Source organism: Strongylocentrotus purpuratus, unplaced genomic scaffold, assembly GCF_000002235.5.
Source record: "Strongylocentrotus purpuratus isolate Spur 01 unplaced genomic scaffold, Spur_5.0 spur5_scaffold_12, whole genome shotgun sequence".
NCBI lineage: Eukaryota > Metazoa > Echinodermata > Echinoidea > Camarodonta > Strongylocentrotidae > Strongylocentrotus > Strongylocentrotus purpuratus.
Window position 1 is genome coordinate 6611384 of NW_022145597.1, and position 20285 is coordinate 6631668.

General features: G+C 38.0%; 1 protein-coding gene across 5 annotated transcripts in view; it reads right to left on the reverse strand.

Annotated features, from left to right (window-relative positions):
* Window positions 1–1048: 1048 nt before the first annotated feature.
* The window catches only part of LOC100891364 (TBC1 domain family member 24), a 44851-nt gene continuing 25614 nt past the window's right edge, over window positions 1049–20285 (reverse strand). For all 5 annotated transcript variants that reach the window (XM_030981714.1, XM_030981713.1, XM_030981712.1 and 2 more), the window contains 7 exons: window positions 15528–15626; window positions 11976–12066; window positions 10051–10136; window positions 9296–9466; window positions 8554–8712; window positions 5324–5661; window positions 1049–4202 (listed from right to left, as the gene is read on the reverse strand). In XM_030981714.1, coding sequence (XP_030837574.1) covers window positions 4034–4202; window positions 5324–5661; window positions 8554–8712; window positions 9296–9466; window positions 10051–10136; window positions 11976–12066; window positions 15528–15626 — 1113 coding nt within the window. In that variant the 3' untranslated portion in view covers window positions 1049–4033. The remainder of the gene's footprint in view (window positions 4203–5323; window positions 5662–8553; window positions 8713–9295; window positions 9467–10050; window positions 10137–11975; window positions 12067–15527; window positions 15627–20285) is intronic.

A 20285-nucleotide genomic window follows, 5' to 3' on the forward strand; every position in this document is an offset into this window, starting at 1 on the left:
TATAGCAATATAGCCAAATGATATATTCCTAAAAAATAAACGAAATTGACATTTTCATCACATTGTTTCTGATATGTACTTTAAAAACAATGCAAAATATGGCAAAGATGAACATTCTTCAAATCATAGTAACTGAATATATTCAAAAATATATTTCATTTGTAGTTATAGCACAAAACAAGCATACCGGTACACAAATTGCATAAAATATAACATCCAAATCCCAAAATAACAATTCTGATTCTTTAATCCCTATTATACACAGGAAAAGGTTATAATGCAATGCCAACAACAACAAACACCCCCAAAAAAAATCAGTTTAAAAACCAATTAAGATGATAGTACACACCCTCCGTTCCCTGGGGAGGAAAGATTAATTGTGCTATGCAAGAGAATGGATGTATTATGTGAGGTTTTGCATTGATTGAATTGAAAAGAAATGGACTTAATCTTGCTGAGAAATCACATGCTCTGCACACGGTAATGGGTATGTGGGACTTCACACACAACAATGGGTAACGTGGAAAGGTCCGGTTCAAACTTTTCAGCTATTTTTTGTCAAATTTCAAACAGGAGGGCATCTTGAAGGGATTGAGTATCTTTGTCTCAGATTCTAAACAAAATCCTGAATTTAGCTCATGCTGCAATCATAATGATAAACCTTTAAGTCAGTCAGGAATCCCATGACTTTTACAAGATGAGCGCCTGTCTGATTATTAAGATATTTTTGATTGGAAATCAAAATTTCAAAAACCGTTTTCCTAATGGTTTTTGTAAGTCTATTGGGGAAAATGAGTATGGTAAAACCGGTCACTCGAACAATTTTTACTTTTTTGAGGCACTTCATGATAATTTTGTAGGGCTTCAATATTACACCATACCACAGACACTGATAACATGTAGGGCCATGCATCCCAGATTTGTAAAACTGGAAACATTGTAAAACTGGAAACATTGCTAAACAATGCCTTTAATAATAGCAATCCTTCTCAGGGGACATTTCTACTATGATATTCTTCCAAACTTGCAAAAGGAAAGAGAAAGTTCCGTCACAAATCATCTTTCATCTTTAACCAAACTAATCCAAACAGCAAAATCAAAAGGGTCTCCCCTATTTCTAAGCACTTGGTGATAACAAATTATACTTCACAACTTTCAATCAAAGCACTGCAAATTCTCACTGGACAAAATGGCCAAATATGTACATCTCTTCGCAGAAAAATATTAACGGTGCAATTGAACATTGTCGCAAGTCAAACATACAATGGATGGAATTCAAAATAAATCTGTACCGTAATATGCAAACGTGCAAATTTGTTGTAAAATGTCCATAGTCTGTACACAGAAGGACACGCATAACAAGCTATTGCTGGAGTGACACACACAATGATTGTACAAAAATTTGACTTTGCTAATTCACCAAACGGCTAAACTGACGTCAAAAAACTTTGTGCTAGAAACCATTGCATCCTACATGACCAAAGAGTATGATCATTCGATGCCCGCAAAGAGCTCTTATGGCATTAACAATAGATTTTACCGCTTTCTTGCAAAAAACCACCAATATGCAGCTAACTACGTACATAACAATACTCCTAAATACTATCTAGCGATGCAACTATCGCGAGAAAAAGGCTACGATGCTTTACTACATGAACAAATCTATCCTAACATAATCCAGCAATTACATGATCCATACAGCACTGACTCTATTCACTATAAGCATCTATTGACTATATCTAATTTCACATCTATGCTTTCGCTTTCTAATAGCTCACTAGACTCCGAACAGTACGGACTAGTATGACTACACGTTACTGACTACCGCAATACACTTTGTAAGCCATTCAGTACATACACAAGTGCCTATTTGATCTATAAAGCTTTTTTTATCATTTCTTTTAATATTTCAACAGTTTTTTTTACAAATATGAAAGCACTTTCCACTGAATCAACTATAAAAACAGACATGTATTGCTTTGTTCGACAAATGTGCAGCAACTGTGTAGGTACATGTAGTACAAAAAGCAATCTTTCCTATGGTATCTTCAAAGCCGCTTAACTTTGTCTGATTTTCAATTTCTGTGAGCAAGCGGACATAAAAGTCCTGCATATTGATTCATACCACATCCAAAATGGAGCATGTGTAGGTTGTACAAAAAGGACTTCTACCTATCTTCAAAGATCTTCATCTTCTATGAGCAAGCGAACTTTTTTTAGACATTTCGACAAATGGAAAAGATGTGTAGGTTGTACAAAAAAAACCTATCTATCTTCAAAGCATTATATTTTCTTCAGATTTTCAATTCTTATGAATAAGCGGACATTACAGTCCTGTACATTTAAACTACAGCACAGATGGAACAAATATGTATGTAGTACAAAGATCACTTTTACCTATCATCTAAGCAATTTATTTTCTTATGATTTTCATTTTTCTACAAGCGAGCGGAGGTGACGGTCCTCCACATTTATGCTACAGCATAACTGTATTAAACAAGACAGCCGCCATGAGAGCTTCTACAAATGTCCGTGTGAAACATCCATGATTCTACATTGATATCAAACTACACCAACAACGACTTCAATACTGGTAAAGGTGCACCAATCGCAAACAGCATTTCAAGCTTGCCACAGCCTAAAACACACACTGAATAAAGACCGTATTCACAAAGGATAGCGAACACGGGACAACACATGTAGTTCAGCCACGTAAAGAATGATGGCCTGTGGAATACTCTGCATGATCCCAACAAATAGGATCTGACAAAGCTATATCTAACATCTACACTGCAACTAACACAAATACAGAGAGGAGAAATTTTCTTTTGTGTAATTCTCACCACAATTCAGGTTGTGATGTTTTTTGTAATTTAGATCATGATGCATGAAAACAATTTCACTACATAATGCACCCTACAATTCAATGCAAAGTACATATTCTTGTTTCCTTTCCAAAGAGAGCACCATTTTGCTTGCACTTAGGTATTGACTTATCCAAAGCTATAGAGAACCTGTCTTAGTGACCACAATCCAACCTTCTATACAGGTCACCTGTCTAAAGTGGTCATATTATCTCTCATGAGGCCGAAAAGTATGTTGTAGAACCTGTCTATAAAGACCACTTATCTATGTATATAGTGGTCATCTACGTGTATTTTGTAACACTCTGAGAAGAACTACATGTAGTAGAACCTGTCTATAAAGGCCACCTGTCTACATTGGCCACACTTTTTGTTTCCCTTGGATGGCCTTCGTATACAGATATGACACAAGTTTTCTATCACCTCTCAAGTAATTGCAGTTCATTATTTTAATATCATTATCATTACTTTTGCAATATGTACAGCCACCTACAGTGAATGAAGATTCTAATGCTAACAATTTCTATGTTCTATTCTTTTTGTTTATCCAGAGTTTAGCATCTCTGTTGCGTGAGCTATTTATTAAGTCTCTATCAGACGGTCCAATAACATGATGGTCAATAACATGATGGTCAAATAACATGATGGTCAAATAAATAGCAAGAGTACCAATGTTGGGTTCTGGTCAGCTTTTAGAAAACTGACCGCTCCCGCAATACATGGAATGAACAAGGCAAGGTAAAACTAGACAAATGTGTATGCAAACTAGAGCCATCTTATAGAGAGAGTTTGGCCAACTTGATTCCACTTGGTCACAACTGTAAACTGAATATAATTCAGCCTGTGGACTGCCAGGTTCAGAATTTTTAATAAACCAAACAACTTGATTATAAATACACTAACATGGCAGATATATATGGTACACACCATGGGCCAGTTTCATAAAACTTGTTATCTATGACAACTGCTAAATTTCTATGACAAATTTGCTCTCAGCCAATCAGATGCCAGGATTTCAGTAGCTTATAACGGTAGCTTGTAACTTGTTATTGATATCAAGTGTTATGAAACAGGGCCAATATGTTGTGCCCAATGTGGACCGGGGTTGGCCAAACTCTCCTAATCAACAGCACCTTATGCAACGCGGCTGCAGCGCCCTCTCTTGGTGGTTACGCTGTCACACCGTTGAGTGGATTCCTCCCGTCCTCCATGGTGATGACCTCGATGACATCACAGTTGAACGACCTTTCCTTGGCAAGGCCGGGGTTCTCAAAGGTCAAGCAGTGCGTGCTGAATCCCTTTGTCAGGTCTCCTTCGATCAGGATGCCGTCTCCGTCGCTAATAAAGAAAAGAAGGCCGATGAAATACAAGTAATTATTGTGAGTTCTCATCTCTACAGACATATTCAGAAGAAAAAAATGGTAGTTGAATAACAAGTAATTTTTGTTAGTTCTCATCTCTAAGATTTGAATAATAAGAATTGAAGAAGATTTTTTTTTATTACAATATTACAGAAATATTAACGAAAAAGATGGTTGATGAAATACAACTAATCTTTGGTAAGTTCTCATCTCTAAGGTTTAAAAAAAAAATATTAAAGGAGCTTTTCATTGATTACAATATTACAGAGATATATTCAGAATGTTAACACCAGAGCCTTATTAACAACAACAAAAGTTGCAGATACAATACACTGTATCATTTGCTGACTCTGATCAAATCTGTTATAGGATTGTGCAGTTGCTATGGAAACATTTCAAGAAGATGTACATCAAAATTATAATAATAATGATTACATTTATAGGGCGCTTAAAGCAGGCGTTTCTAAGCGCACAGGTGGTACTGTGTAACTCAGTATAATTATTCAACATGTACAACAGCTTAAAAGCAACAAAATAAAACAAAATATTACTACTTGTGTGCGCCTCCAGTATAATATAATTGATTAAAAAGGTGGGTTTTAAGAAGGGTTTTGAATGATTCAATGGATGGGGCATTTTGAATATGGGGTGGGAGTTTGTTTCAGAGGGCAGGGGCAATCAATGAAAAGGCAGGGTCACCATAACGGGTTTTTGTACGTGGGCCGTGAATTAATTGCATGGAGAAAGATGAACGGAGGGATCAGTTGAGGAGGATCGAAGGTAGACTAGGTCATGAAGATATTTAGGGGCAAGGTTATGTGTTATTACTTACTGTTTTTGGTTAAATGTCACTTATAGAAAGCCTCAGAAGCTTAAATAAAAAGAATATAGTTGGCATAACTCTGATATTTTATGGTAATTAAGAATAGATTTCAAAGTTACATGAAATCTGATAGCATCAATCCGATGGCATAATAAATAAAAACTATCCTATAGCAAAACATATGAAAATAAATCCAGGATAATATTAACTGACAATCATCGAAATCAAGCCCACAATAATGATTTGTTTTTTCTGCTCTGAAAGTGATAACTTACCCTCCTCCGACAGCAACCAGACTCGGTGACGCTCTCATGAACATCTCGTTCATCTTCTTCTTCAAGTCTCCTCCACTGGCTCCACTGGCTCTCCTCTCTCCATCCTCCCCTTCTACTCCTCCATTCTCCTTCACCTCCTCCTCCTCCTTCTTCTCCTTCTTCTCCTCCTCCTTCTCCTCTTCCTTCTCCTCTTCCTTGGGAAGGATGCCCACCCAGGGGTACTTCTTCTCCTCCGGAGCAAAGCTAAAGAGGAAGCTTTCACCGGTGCCAAAGTAGATGCCCTTGTGGTCTCCGTCGTTTCTCGTGCTCCAGCTCGATGATAGGAAGGCTCCAAAGATCTGCAGGGGGCACAGAAAAGAAGATTTATATTAAGTTGTCCAAGAAGGAGAAAAAAATTGTTAATGTCGTTGTCATCATTACCGTCCTCCTCATCGTCATTAAAATCATCACAGCCATTACTACTAATTTCATTATCCTTGTCCTTATCGTTAATACCATCATCGTCATCATCATCATCATCACCATAATCATCATCATAATCATCATCACCATCACCATCACCATCATCATCACCATCACCACCACCATCACTATCACCAGCACCATCACTATCACCATCACCATCACCATTACCATCGTCATCATCATCATCACCATCACCATCACCATCACCATCACCATCATCACCATCACCATCACCATCATCATCATCATCATCAGCATCACCATCACCATCCTCATCATCATCATCACCATCAGCATCAGCATCATCACCATCACCATCATCATCACTATCACCAGCACCATCACTATCACCATCACCATCATCATCATCACCATCACCATTACCATCACCATCATTATCATCACCATCACCATCACCATCCTCATCATCATCATCACCATCAGCATCAGCATCATCACCATCACCACCACCATCACTATCACCAGCACCATCACTATCACTATCACTATCACCATCACCATCACCATCACCATCATCACCATCACCATCACCATCACCATCACCATCCTCATCTTCATCATCACCATCAGCATCAGCATCATCACCATCACCACCACCATCACTATCACCAGCACCATCACTATCACCATCAGTATCACCATCAGTATCACCATCACTATCACCAGCACCATCACTATCACCATCAGTATCACCATCACTATCACCAGCACCATCACTATCACCAGCACCATCACTATCACCATCACCATCATCATCATCACAATCACCATTACCATCACCATCATTATCATCACCATCACCATCACCATCCTCATCATCAGCATCAGCATCAGCATCATCACCATCACCACCACCATCACTATCACCAGCACCATCACTATCACCAGCACCATCACTATCACCATCACCATCACCATCACCATCACCATCATCATCATCATCATCACCATCACCATCACCATCACCATCACCATCCTTATCATCATCATCACCATCAGCATCAGCATCATCACCATCACCACCACCATCACTATCACCAGCACCATCACTATCACCATCACTATCACCATCACTATCACCAGCACCATCACTATCACCATCACCATCACCATCACCATCACCATCACCATCATCATCATCATCATCATCACCATCATCATCACCATCATCAGCATCAGCATCACCATCCTCATCATCATCATCACCATCACCACCATCACCACCATCAGCATCAGCATCATCATCGTCAAAATCATCATCACCATCACCATCACCATCACCATCGTCCTCGACATAGTCATCCTTCTCCTCCTCATCATCACCATCACCTTTGTTGTCCCACAATTCTCTACTTCATACCACATCTGTGGAGGTGCCATAGTAAAGTGGTCAAAGCACTTGACTTGAAATGCAAAGGTCGTGGGTTTGATCATGACACGGCACTAATGTCCTTAGGCAAGGCATTAATCTACATGTACATTTGCCACTCCATACCCAGGAGAAAATGGAGACTTGGTAGGATGACAAAAGCCTTTGTGTCAGTGGTTACCATACGCCCCTGCATAAAACAATACAGTAGGAATAATTCCCGAGAAGAGGAGATGGTGCACATTGTGCATGAATGAATCTAATCACTAGGGTAATATTATATGTAAAGCGATTTAACCCTTACTGTACTGGGCTATTTCGAGCACTCTCTGACTGGGGGGGGGGGGGGGGGGGGGGGGGGGGGGGGCTTCTATTGGTAAATCAATAATGATCAATCAGAGAGTGCTCGAAATGATCTCGGCCGTCGAATGTCCGATGAACGCGAAAATTTGCATGTTTGTAGATATTTATGTAAGGAACATGATGGTATAATTAGTTTTTCGCTAATATGCAAATTTTTGTCGTTATAGCCTAATTAATTATGCAAAATGCTAATTTTATGCATTTTACAGAAAACTCTACATATTTGTCCGTAAACTTGTGAAGAATCTTGAAAATGTATTGAATAAATGTTTCCTTCATCTCAAATTCATGAGTTTTCATTATTTTTACGATATTCGAAAATCAATAGGTTAATTTGCATAAATTATGAATATGCATTCATGAATATCAAATCCGGAAATATATATCGGGAACTAGAATCCTTACAAACATCGGCAGACTCCACTTTTTGAATGTTGTCACTCATTATTCAAATGAAACTTCTTTTCTATCACAAAAAAGTTATTTGAAGTAATTAATAATGATAATTTATGCAAATTTGATGCGATTTTCAACTATTTATTTTCTTATGTATTTTATTGTTTTTTATTTCTTATTATATCTATTGTTTTATTTCTAATGTATTCTTTTGTTCTGAAATACATCAAGTTACTTTGAGAAACATATAAAAGCAATTTGATATCAATTCATAGCTTCACATTTCTGCTTGTACATGAATATAAGCAATTATAGCACTTTTTTGATGACATGCGCATACTAATTGTTATGTAACATCTTACAGGAATATCCGATTTTGACGAAAATGGTATCAAAATGTGCGTAAAACTTGAGGAAAAAAAGTCATGAAACGACAATTCAAAATTCCAAGCGGTTGCGGTGAAATCTCCGAAAATGTCGAAGGGGGGGGCCTCCCAGGCCCCCCCCCCCCAGTACAGTAAGGGTTAATAGAGACAGTATTTCGTATTAAGTGCTATATAAATCTAGATTATTATTATCTGAAGCAACAGTCATCTAATAATGGAGTGCCACCCACCTCTTGGTCCGATGTCTTGATGAGTAGAATGGTCGGCTCACAGTATTCACATCGTGTGTAGAAGGTCGTCAATGAGAAACCATGCTCCTGCGTAGTGAAGACCAAGCTAGGCTGGTAGATACTAAACCGAGTTGGTATCCAGCTCCAGATAGTATGCAGCTATAAAAATGATAAACAAAAATCATTACATATTCGTAAAATGGAATAAACAATTAAAGACTAGATCATTCATACCCTTACCAATTTTTGTACTTATTTAAGTATGCGAAAAATTAATTTGCCCTAATTAATATATGAAATCTTATATCTAAAAGTATTCATCGAAAAACACAAAAACCTTATCAAATTTACATACATGTAGGGTGTGAATAATTTAGTTATTAACTGTATATAAGTAAGTATTATCTCACTCTCATGAATCTTAAGTCTAAAGCCACCAAAAGTGATAATTGCAAGTTAAATGTAGATTGTACATTCATGTATTGTCTTTTACAAGCAAGAAGGGTGTTAACTCTGCGTTAAAGACCAACTATACTACTTGTAGCTACTTGCTCCCTCTATATAGCAAACAATGCCTAAGCAGTGACTGTTGGTACCCCATGATCCTCTTTTTCTTATGTTAATTGAGAGCTGATTTGATGAGAAAACCACCTGCCAGTGACCATGCGGGGAGGTCTAATCCCTCCTGGCCAAACTAGTACAGATGGGCTTTAATAGTGTTGAGCTACGCAATATTACATACCTGCTGGTGTGTGATGATAGATGAACTGATCTGGTTCAGCTTGGTGATGACACTGTTCTGTCTCCTGCTGGCAGCCCTGTATGGTGAGTTATCCTCTCGTAGAGTCTCTTTATGCTTGGTTTGGAACGTTCCTATCACGGACCGGGACAAGCCTCGGAACTGGAACCCAACCTAGAGAGACAGAACAAAATGAATTGATGCGGTTTAGTTTTGTGACGATCCCATCATTCTGTCTCCTGCTAATAGCCCTGTATGGCGAGTAAGCCTCGCATGAAATCTGTTGGTCTAGTACGTTCCTATCACGGACCGCGACAAGCCTCGGAACTGGAACCCTAGAAACCCTAGAAACACGGTTTTCAAAGACATTTAGTTTAAAACATGGTTGCGTTCAAGCGATTTCAAGCTATTTTTCGTCGGTCATAAAAATAAACTTGTCGCTAAAAATCGCTTGAACGCAAGGGATAACTCAATCATGATTCTATAACGTCATTATCGTGGCCTGCTTCCAGTTTGGTCGACAGTCGACTGTCAACAAATTTAGAAAGCATGTGGTGAAGTTGACCTATACTTCCTGGGTCAAACTGCGCAATGAACAGTGGCTGAGCTTGAAATGAGCGAGAATCAGCGTTGATGAAAAAGTGCTTGAAAGCTCTCCTGTAGTAACCATGTTTTTTAATGGCGTTTTGATTCTAGCTTCAAAAAATCACTTGAACGCACCCTTAGAAGGATAAAAAGAGGAGAAGCCCTCAACTTACAGTTAGGAGAGTGTTTGGGCTGACTGGAATGGACCGGACAAATTCTCTGATTGAAGCAGCCACACCATCGGGCGCCTCTGCAGTACCTGGGCAATTTGAAGAAAAACCAGAACAACACTTCAAGATAAAACATGTCTGCAAATCATCTACAGATAGGCCAAATGCATTACCGGTATTTCGTCAACTTTAAAACCAGACTTCTGCATGCATGAAATGTTTGCATCTTCCTGCGAGTGGTTAAAGGTATAGACCGGTAGTGGTAAAATTGCGGTTCAAGGGTTTTGGGTGCAAAATATCCATTCAATATTGTTTAAATATTGCCTTCAGAGGTTTAGATGGCAATACTTCAACCTAAATTCACAAAAAAGCTAAAATACATGCCCAAATGTTCAATGTTCAAGTGCATTCGCGATAGGGAGGGAGGGAGGGAAGGTCTTTACCTAACTATACTTTTGGGGAGCTATTGTAAACAAAGAGAAACACTGGCCAGAGTACTTTTTGTTTTTGCTTTAACCCTGTAATCTGTTGTTTCATGAACCAGCCCACCACATGCCCACTTTCGACACATTGTGGGTGCAGGGTGCTTGGGACCCTTTATGTGTTTGTAAAGCCCCTGGGTATCTCTGCACCAGGGTATTGGAAGAGTTACAGAGTAGGTCATTGTCTGGGATGTGATCACACACTTAACGGCAATGTCATGACTGTCCGCATGTCTGAAGCTCACGTGCATCCCAAGGTGTCATCATGGAATATTATTAAAGGGACTTATATGCTATACTGTTGCTCATAAAGTTGGAACATATTTTCTAACTTTTAATTATTATTATAATTTTTTTTTTAAATTTATTCATTTATCTTTTTCTTTTTTTTTTTTTTTTTTTTTTTGGGGGGGGGGGGGGGGGGGGGGGGGGGTCCAAGGTGAAATTTTAGGGCCCACATTCACCAAGCCCCAGATTGTGTCAATACCTGATGTATGTCAGATCTATTATAAAAAAGGCATCTGATATTAAAAAGTAGCATCGATAGTTTAAACTTGCTTGAACATGTATGTATATTTCATAAGTGTGTCATGAACTTTTATGTTGCATGTAAACATATAAATTACTGTGTCTGGGTTGTTCTAGTGTGAGTTTTGTCTGTACTATTGTTAGTGATCATGGAATATTATTAAAGGGACAATTCAGCTTCACCATCACCCATAAAGTTGGAACAAATTTTCTTATCTCATTTCTATCATAAATTATCATATCTATCCAGGCCAGATCGATATGATAATTTACCAAATATATAAATTAGTATGCGGTTTCCGGGCAAAATTTGTATCATCGCGTATTAGTCAAAACATATTCTTTCACATGATTGGTAATAAGAGCTTCCATTTCATTTTTTGAGAGGGGGGCGTTTCCAAAAGTGGTCTTTACCTTTAATAAAATTCCATGATCACATCGTGCGATGCACGTGAGCTTCACACGTGCCAACAGTCATGACATTGCCCTTACGTGCTTGATCATGTCCCTGACAATGACCTAAACTGTAACTCTTCAGATGGTGCAGAAAAAGCCAGGGGCTGTACAAACACATAAAGGGTCCAAGCACCCGCATTGTATCGGAAGTGGGCATGTGGTGGGCTCGTTCATGAATTGAAACAACAGATTACAGGGTAATTTTTTTTTTTTCTAAAGGTAAAGACCTTCCTTCCCTCCCTCCCTCCCCCACCCTCCATCCTCCCTCCCCCTCCCTCCCTCCCTCCCTCCCTCCCTCCCTCCCTCCCTCCCTCCCTCCCTCCCTCCCTCCCTCCCTCCCTCCCTCCCTCCCTCCCTCCCCTCCCTCCCTCCCTCCCTCCCTCCCTCCCTCCCTCCCTCCCTCCCTCCCTCCCTCCCTCCCTCCCTCTTCCACACCTCCAGTCTATCATAACTTCACTGTACCTTTATGTTTCTTGTAGAGCATGAGAATAGCTAGTCCTACTCTGTAGAAGATCTTCAATCCTTCTGATAGATAGCAGTCCATCACTCGGATCTAAAGTGAGCAGAAAGGTCAAAAGGTCAAAAAACAGACGATAATATATCAAATTCAAAGCACAACACTGACAAACGATTGTTATCCACAGGCTCATCTTTTCTTATTGAATAGAGTACCGGTACCGAAGCTGTGACATCATAAAAATCTATTTTTTTAATTTCTTCATTTTCTGAAAGAGCATCAAAAATAATGTCCAAATGTCAAAAAACCAATTGAATATATGAAGTATTGGCCGAGATATGACCATCTGAATAAATAGATTTCCTATAGGAACTCAGTGTTTAATATTGCTCTGGCTTGTAATGTTATGAACCAGAGCAATATAACACTGAGTTTTTTTAAAAATTCAAAATTCAAAAAATAGATTTTTGATGACGTCACACTTCACCACTTCCTTTCAATCTTGAAACACTGAGCCTTATGTCATGGAAACATCATAAAGTCAAATTATTTCAAACTGGCAACTCCTGTGGAATGAAAATGATGATGATAATAATATTAACATCTGTTTCTTAAAAAGCACTTTACCATGAACTGAAAAATGCTTACAGATTATCATTATCATGATAAATTGATAATGTTGGTGATGATAGTGATAATGATAAAATCTACTTCTGTTCAGCCTTTGTGATATAATTTTTTTATTTAAATCTACTTTTAGTTATGTGTGTGTGTAAAGTGATATGGTTGTTTTTGTTTTGTTTTCTTGGGGGGGGGGGACTTTTTTTAAGTGGAATGTTATTGTTAAAGTGGCCCAAACATGTTGACCAATGTGTACAGTGCTTCGTGCACACCGCTTGGAGTGGATGGGATTAACACTTTAAATTTAAATTTACAGATATAAATATTATATAGCCATTAAGTTGATTCAAGTCATAATTGAATACTTCTATTCTGTAAATAAAATAAAATAAAAGTAAACAACCTACAAGTGAATACATTCACAAATGTATCTAAGTATCTATTACAATCTCTTTGTTTCAAGTATTTCCTCATTATATCAATTACTTTAATGTTCTGAAACTTGATCCCCGGATAGCATACACAGACATATGAAGAGCTCGTATATAGATGGAAATAGTTGTTTTGTTTGGATCCTTACCAATGTTCTAATTAGATGATTGATTTGTGCACTTGTCTTCTTCCTCACTTGTTAGGGTTGACATATCTTTTCTCAGATTGTGTAAAACAACACGAAATGTATTTTCAATACAGTTGAATGACACTAGGTAAGTACAATCATTACAGCAGTATTTTTCACTGTTATGTATTTTTAAAGTATTTGTACATTTCTTCTCTCTCACTCTCTTTCTCTCTCCCTCTCTCTCTCTCCCTCTCCCACACTCCCTCTACCTCTCTCCCTCCCTCTCCCCTTCTCCCGTTTCTCCCTCTCCCTCTCCCCCTCTCTCCCTCCCTCTCCCCCTCTCTCCCTCCCTCTCCCCTCTCTACCTCTCTCCCTCCCTCTCCCCTTCTTATTGTTTCAATAAGCTGCAGATATATTCCCTTCCCTTTTCCTTGTCTTTTGTAGTTAAATGTGAGTATCGGTTCATGTATCCCTGTAATCTCCCTTTCCCTGTTTTAGCGTGTATTTGTGTTTTATAAACTTTACTTTAGTTAATTATGTCATTTTTAGTTTAAGGAGCCTTTCCACAACAAGCTCTGCTTTTCCATACGCTCCGCCACTTTATCTCTTAAGTTAAACTTAATGGACAATATTCTGAATAGTGTGTACCGGTATTGTATGTACATGTATAAAATAATCATTTTCAATATGTTGTTACACTCTTTGTAAAATGAGATATTGTGGAAACCAATAAACTATCTTCTCCCCTTTCTCCCTCTCTCCCTCTCCCCTTCTCTCCCTCACTCTCCCCCTCTCCCTCTCTACCTCTCTCCCTCCCTCTCACTCTCTCCCTCCCTCTCCCCTTCTCTCCTCTCCCCCTCTCTCCCTCACTCTCCCCCTCTCTCTCCCTCTCCCTCTCACTCTCTCCCTCCCTCTCCCCTTCTCTCCCTCACTATTGCACAAGCCACAAAGTCTGAAAGGAGAATGCTCACTTTTTACAGATGAATAATGAGAGATGTAATGCTGGAAAGATGAAGTAACTAGGGAACAATTTAAGTGTACCCATCAAAAAGCATTCCACACGTATGAACCTCTAAAATTACAATTTTCATCACTTTGTAGCCTGTTACGATTTCCTTTAAAATTGGAAGGCCAAGGTCCATAAAATAGTAAAATAAAAGTTTTTGGAAAGTAACTTTGACAGTTTAACAAAAAAGCATGCATGTTTTTCTCATAACATGCCAACTGTGAATCTATCATTTCCTTTGAATAACACATTTAAAAGTTTGTTTAACTACCGGTATGTAAAAGTGCATCTGTTTCAAATAGGAAGTTTCCATTTTGTCTCAGGGGTTAAAAAAACAACCATGTTCCTTTTGCATTTATGCAAGAATTAGTGCTCTGACATTTGCTCTGCTGACTGTTTCTCCCAGCAGGGTTTATTGTGCGAGAAGTATAGGATTAGGGTTGGGGTCGCAACTGGGTATTTAGGTTAAGTTGAGGTATTACAGGGGGAGCGATTGTCGCAGCAACAAGTGCCTTGTGGCAACTGAAAGAATACATTCACTTTGAAGGTCATAAATGTTCAACACAAGACTACAGAGGAATTTGTAATACATGATCTTAGAGGTGTTGAGGTCTAGTGGATAATATAGTTTGGATTATGGACCACATATGTCATGGTTCAGGTCCAATCTCCAGCATGAATATCCTTTGGCAAGATATCTGCCACTTTCTTCCCAGGGGCAGTAAATAGGTACATGGTAGAAAGTTATTTTCCTTGAATACTGTCAGATTCTTAGAACAACTGGGCTAAAGTCAGGGTAAAATTACTACTTTGTTTGCACTTGGTGTATCCCCTGGGATATGCTTTAATGTAATAAAAATAATAATAGCTCACATTTATAATATGCCTAATACTTTGTTTCTAGGCGCAGCACATATTATTACCCCAGAAAAAGTGCTGTATCAAAGACCTTTTTGGATTGGATTGGTAAAATCAAATGCATTGGCAATGGCAGCTAGGTTATAATAGCTATAAAAGTCAAGGGTACAACAAACGAATGAAACCGGAAACAATGAGTAGATGTGTCCCAGAACAGTCACTACCACCCCGGTATACACAAAGGGCTTCTCAGGAAGTTATCTTACAACACCACATGTGTAAACAGCTACGGTAATATTATTGATGAGAATGTCATACATGGACTTTATTTGAGTGCAGGCCCCTGCGGTTAGGTCATGGTGGCTTCATTGCAATTATATTGAATCAATTTTTAATGTATTGTATTTTAATGCACCTTTCTACCTTTTGTAAATTCAATTTGTTTCAGCCTTTTGATATGAACGTACGTTTTTGTAATCATGAGCCAGTTCAATTCGATTCCATACTTACAACATGTGAGAAAGGAAGATCCTCTAGTATCCACCAGATCCAGTCTTGGTAGATCTCAGCAACGTCTCCTTGCTTGATGAACATCTTGTGAGCTGATGCCTGGAGGATAGACAGAAGAACAAAAGATAGATGAAAAGAAGATAGATTCATAGGTATATCTTGTGAGCTGTTGCCTGGAGGATAGACAGAAGAACAAAAGATAGATGAAAAGAAGATAGATTCATAGGTATAATGAATACTGATCTTGTGAGCTGTTGCCTGGAGGATAGACAGAAGAACAAAAGACAGATGAAAAGAAGATAGATTCATAGGTATAATGAATACTGATCTTGTGAGCTGTTGCCTGGAGGATAGACAGAAGAACAAAAGACAGATGAAAAGAAGATAGATTCATAGGTATAATGAATACCGATCTTGTGAGCTGTTGCCTGGAGGATAGACAGAAGAACAAAAGACAGATGAAAAGAAGATAGATTCATAGGTATAATGAATACTGATCTTGTGAGCTGTTGCCTGGAGGATAGACAGAAGAACAAAAGACAGATGAAAAGAAGATAGATTCATAGGTATAATGAATACTGATCTTGTGAGCTGTTGCCTGGAGGATAGACAGAAGAACAAAAGATAGATGAAAAGAAGGTAGATTCATGAGTATAATGAATACTGATCTTGTGAGCTGATGCTCTTTCACTACTAAACAGTTGATTTAAATTATTCAGCAAAACAATTTCTGGAGAATGTTTTTAATAATTTTACCAGTTTTTATTTTCGGTAAATAGTATATTGCAGAATTAATTCTAAACATGTCTCTGTAGATGTAGAATTACCCTGCAAGTACTGGGTATTTCCCATATCAAAATCTTAAGTGTATGTGTATTGCATGTTATGCAAATCATTAAAACCATGACCGAAACTCGCTGACAAGAAACCTTTACTTTCCATAGTGGACATTGCTTAATGGCAGTCATCAATCCATTATCATATGAAAGTTTGCAAAAGTACGTTCACCCTTGAATGACATATAATCAACCCTGCCATATAGGGGCCACCTCTCTAGAAAGGCAACCTGTCTACAATGGTCATTTGTTGTGTTCCCTGGGGTCTTAATAAACAGGTTTGATGGTAGAAAAATTCTTTAAACAAAAATTTCATTACAACTCCTATCAAACTATATTTCACACACTTGATAGAAGAGTTCTGTAAGTACTACAAATATGTTCATCATATCCTTTCCAAAGTTCTCAGAGATCAGTCATGTTTTGCCAGTAGGGCGCTTTCGCAAACACGACGGAAGGCAAAGACGAAGGTAACGCCAGCGATAAAACAGTCTGCACATGCGCAAGCCAGAATTTTCTCTGTCCTGTTTATTTTCACGACCGTACGCAGCCATGATAGCGTTCGTTCCCTAAACACGACGGAAGAGCTGTATCGCCGTAATTCTCCCGTAGCTTTTACACCTTAGTCAGACTATGAATGGTATGTAAATAGTGTGCCTGAAAACAAGTCTCTGTAAAAAGTATGGAAATCCAATTTAAAAGAGCTCAAGACACATGCTTGTTATAATGTACTAGGACAGGGAACAGCTAAGCAGTATCTAAGGTCAATTTGAACTTTAGAAAAAGGACATACAGTACAGCAAAAAAAATAATTGATATTCAATTTGATATAGGAATATTAAATGGGCTAAAAGGATAATGTATTTGTCTAAACTAAAAATAATGACATCTGCAACTATGGTCAATTTGAGCTGAAACAAGACATGAAGTACACCCTAACTTAAAGAGGTCCTCTTTCAAAAATGCAAAGAGCCCAAGAAGGTGTTAAATCAGCTGTATGATGAGGGATCGCTCTCAAATGAACTCATGACATTTTTAGATGGATTGAAGCAATCATACTAAGAACCAAGCCCTTTTTTGTGTTGCTATAGCAACCACAATTGATGTGTTCAGCTGTAACTATGGTCAATTCGACCTGAAACGAGACATGAAGTACACCCTAATTTTGAAGAGGCTCTCTTTACATCTCAAGGAGCCCAAATGGTGTTTAATCGGCTGTATGATGAGGGATCACTCTCAAATGAACTCGTGACATTTTCAGATGGATTGAAGCAATGAAGCATTCATACCCAGGACTAGCCTTTTCATGTTGCTATGACAACAACAATTGATGCATTCAACTATTGCCAATTTGACCTAAAATAAGACAAGGAGACAGTACAATTCGATTTTTGAAGAGGCCCTTTTTATATTGCAAGGAGCCCCGATGGTGTCAAATCGGCTGTAAGATGAGGGGTTACTCTGGAATGACTCCGATGACACTTTGAGATGGATCAAAGCGTTGCAGCAATCACGGTTGATTATTAAAGCCCTTTAAAGATTACTCAAGTGGTTCTCATACCAATCACGAGTGCATACAGGGTATCATAACCCAACTTCACTCTGGACTCCATCTAATTTTGTTTATCATTCTTTATAAAAAGAAAAGAAAATGCATTTCATTTCTTCTTCTATTTTTTTTTTGGGGGGGGGGGAGAGGAAGCTGAAAGTACCCAATTTGCTTGGCCCAAATTCACGTATATGTATTTGCCCATTCAATGTTTGTATGAGACGCAGCTTGGCAGCTCTTGAAATATTCAAGAAAGCTCTACTCTGAATACTGAATAATATAGGTATCGTTAATATTGCATAGTTATTTGAGGGATCCACATTCTACAAGCTCTGCTTCTCCATTCCAGTTTTTTTACTCTAAAAAAAAAAAGCATAAGGTACAGCAAATGTATTCTTATTTGTACTTCAATTAATGATTTGCAAAATGCATTTTTTTTTTAATGTACAATGATTTATTTCTTGTCATAATTGTTTATATTAATTGTTCTGATGGAAATTAAAATAAACTGAAACTGAAACTACTTGTGATCTTTTTGGAGGTTATTATTCAAAGCTATAACTTTGCAAGTCTATAGAGTATTGCACACACATAAGATACAAAATCCATCTCCTTCGAGTCCCTCATTACCCAGGCTACAAGTGCTATACTAGTTTTGCACACTAAGAATCATCACATACAACACAAGGACAGAATATACATGTATGACACTTATTCAGCTTTCCTTCTCTGGTCAAAATCCATCAGAAAACAATGGCTAAACTGGAAGAGGAATTTACTTGTGTAACTTTACCCAATCAAGTCAATTTACACCGATAATTGGTGGTGAAAACACATATTCAGAGAATTCTAAAAGTGCCTGTCCGTTCCCAATTAGTAAAAGTCATTGTTAATAATCAACAACTTCCTAGCAAGGAAGCTAACCACTGTGGGTGGGTGATTAATGAAACTGTGTACGTGGAGTCTGAAAGTAAAAGCACACATCCAGGCCAGTTTCCACCGCAGAAACACTTAAAATGACATTTATTGCTGTAAATTATACCATCAACAGAAAGAGGATATAAACTACACTTGGCACTTTCAGATTAATCAAAAATTAGTTTTCCATATTTGTATTTATCATTGGGCCTGCCTTCATCAGCTTCAGTTTGCCAAATAACCCGCCATTTTAACTATTCCGATCACAAATTAACCAGTTAATTTGCGTCCTGATCTCATCAGCCCACGGTTGCGATTAGCGGGATATTTGGTTGAGAAAATATCCCAAGAAATCTTGGACTTGTTTCCAAAATATCCTGCTATTTGGGACAAAGAGGGCTAATTTGCGCCCGTCCGAGCTAGTGATGAGCGTATCGGTCTGGTAAAGAAGCAATTTCGAGCTTCATGTATGAAATTAACGGGTTATTTGGCAAACTCAAGCTGATGATGACAGACCTATTGTTTCTTCTTCATATGACATCAAAATTGCATGACCAATAAACCACTTCCGCATGATGGGTTTTATGTGATTTGAAAGAGGCAGTGTCAGAAATCTGATTATCCAAATTAAATGTATGTGAATGGCTGCTATGTTTGCTGCAGCATGGTTTTTAAAGGAAAGGATATGATTTGGGAGTATTAGTTGATTGATTATTGAAAGTCACATTATCCTAAAGTTTGTCTTCTCAACTTTTATTTGATGCCATCCTAAGGATGGAAGGATCATGCATGACTGAGCTGTACAATTTTAAACTAGGCAAGGCATATTGACATTGTTCAGCTGCATCCTTTAATTTATCCTTTAATTAATTCTTCAAACAGAATGTCAATTGTCCCCTACTAACTGCAAATCTTGGGCATAGTCCAGTTTCAGGCTCAATTTTTTTGGGGGGACTCTCAGTCAGTGCCTGATTTAGTTATTGCACAGCTCGAGAGTCCTCTAATGATGTACTTGTTGTTATTGTTTATATTACCTTTTTGCAATATTCAATGATAATTATTTGATATTTTAACTAATGTAACTTATTTATGTATTCGTTACTGCCATTATATTATCTATACTTGATTTGAATTTTAATTTTGTACCCAAGACAGGTGTCAGTCTTCGGACTGTTTGTGCTTGGTTTTTTATGTGATTTGCTTTTATTTCAAGAAATCCTATATATAATAGTTTTAACGTGTTCCTGAAAGCAGTCAATATTTGTATAATAATTGTATTTATTGTTAGTTTCAATGTGGCAACGTCATGGTCAGTCTTAGCAGGAAAAGAATACTCATTTTAGGGCTGTATACTACTATACTGACATGCTAAGAATTTGCAACAATTGAAAGTGAATGGCAATTGTCCTGAATGATAACACATGACACGCAATCGCTCATTCCCTTGAAACATAA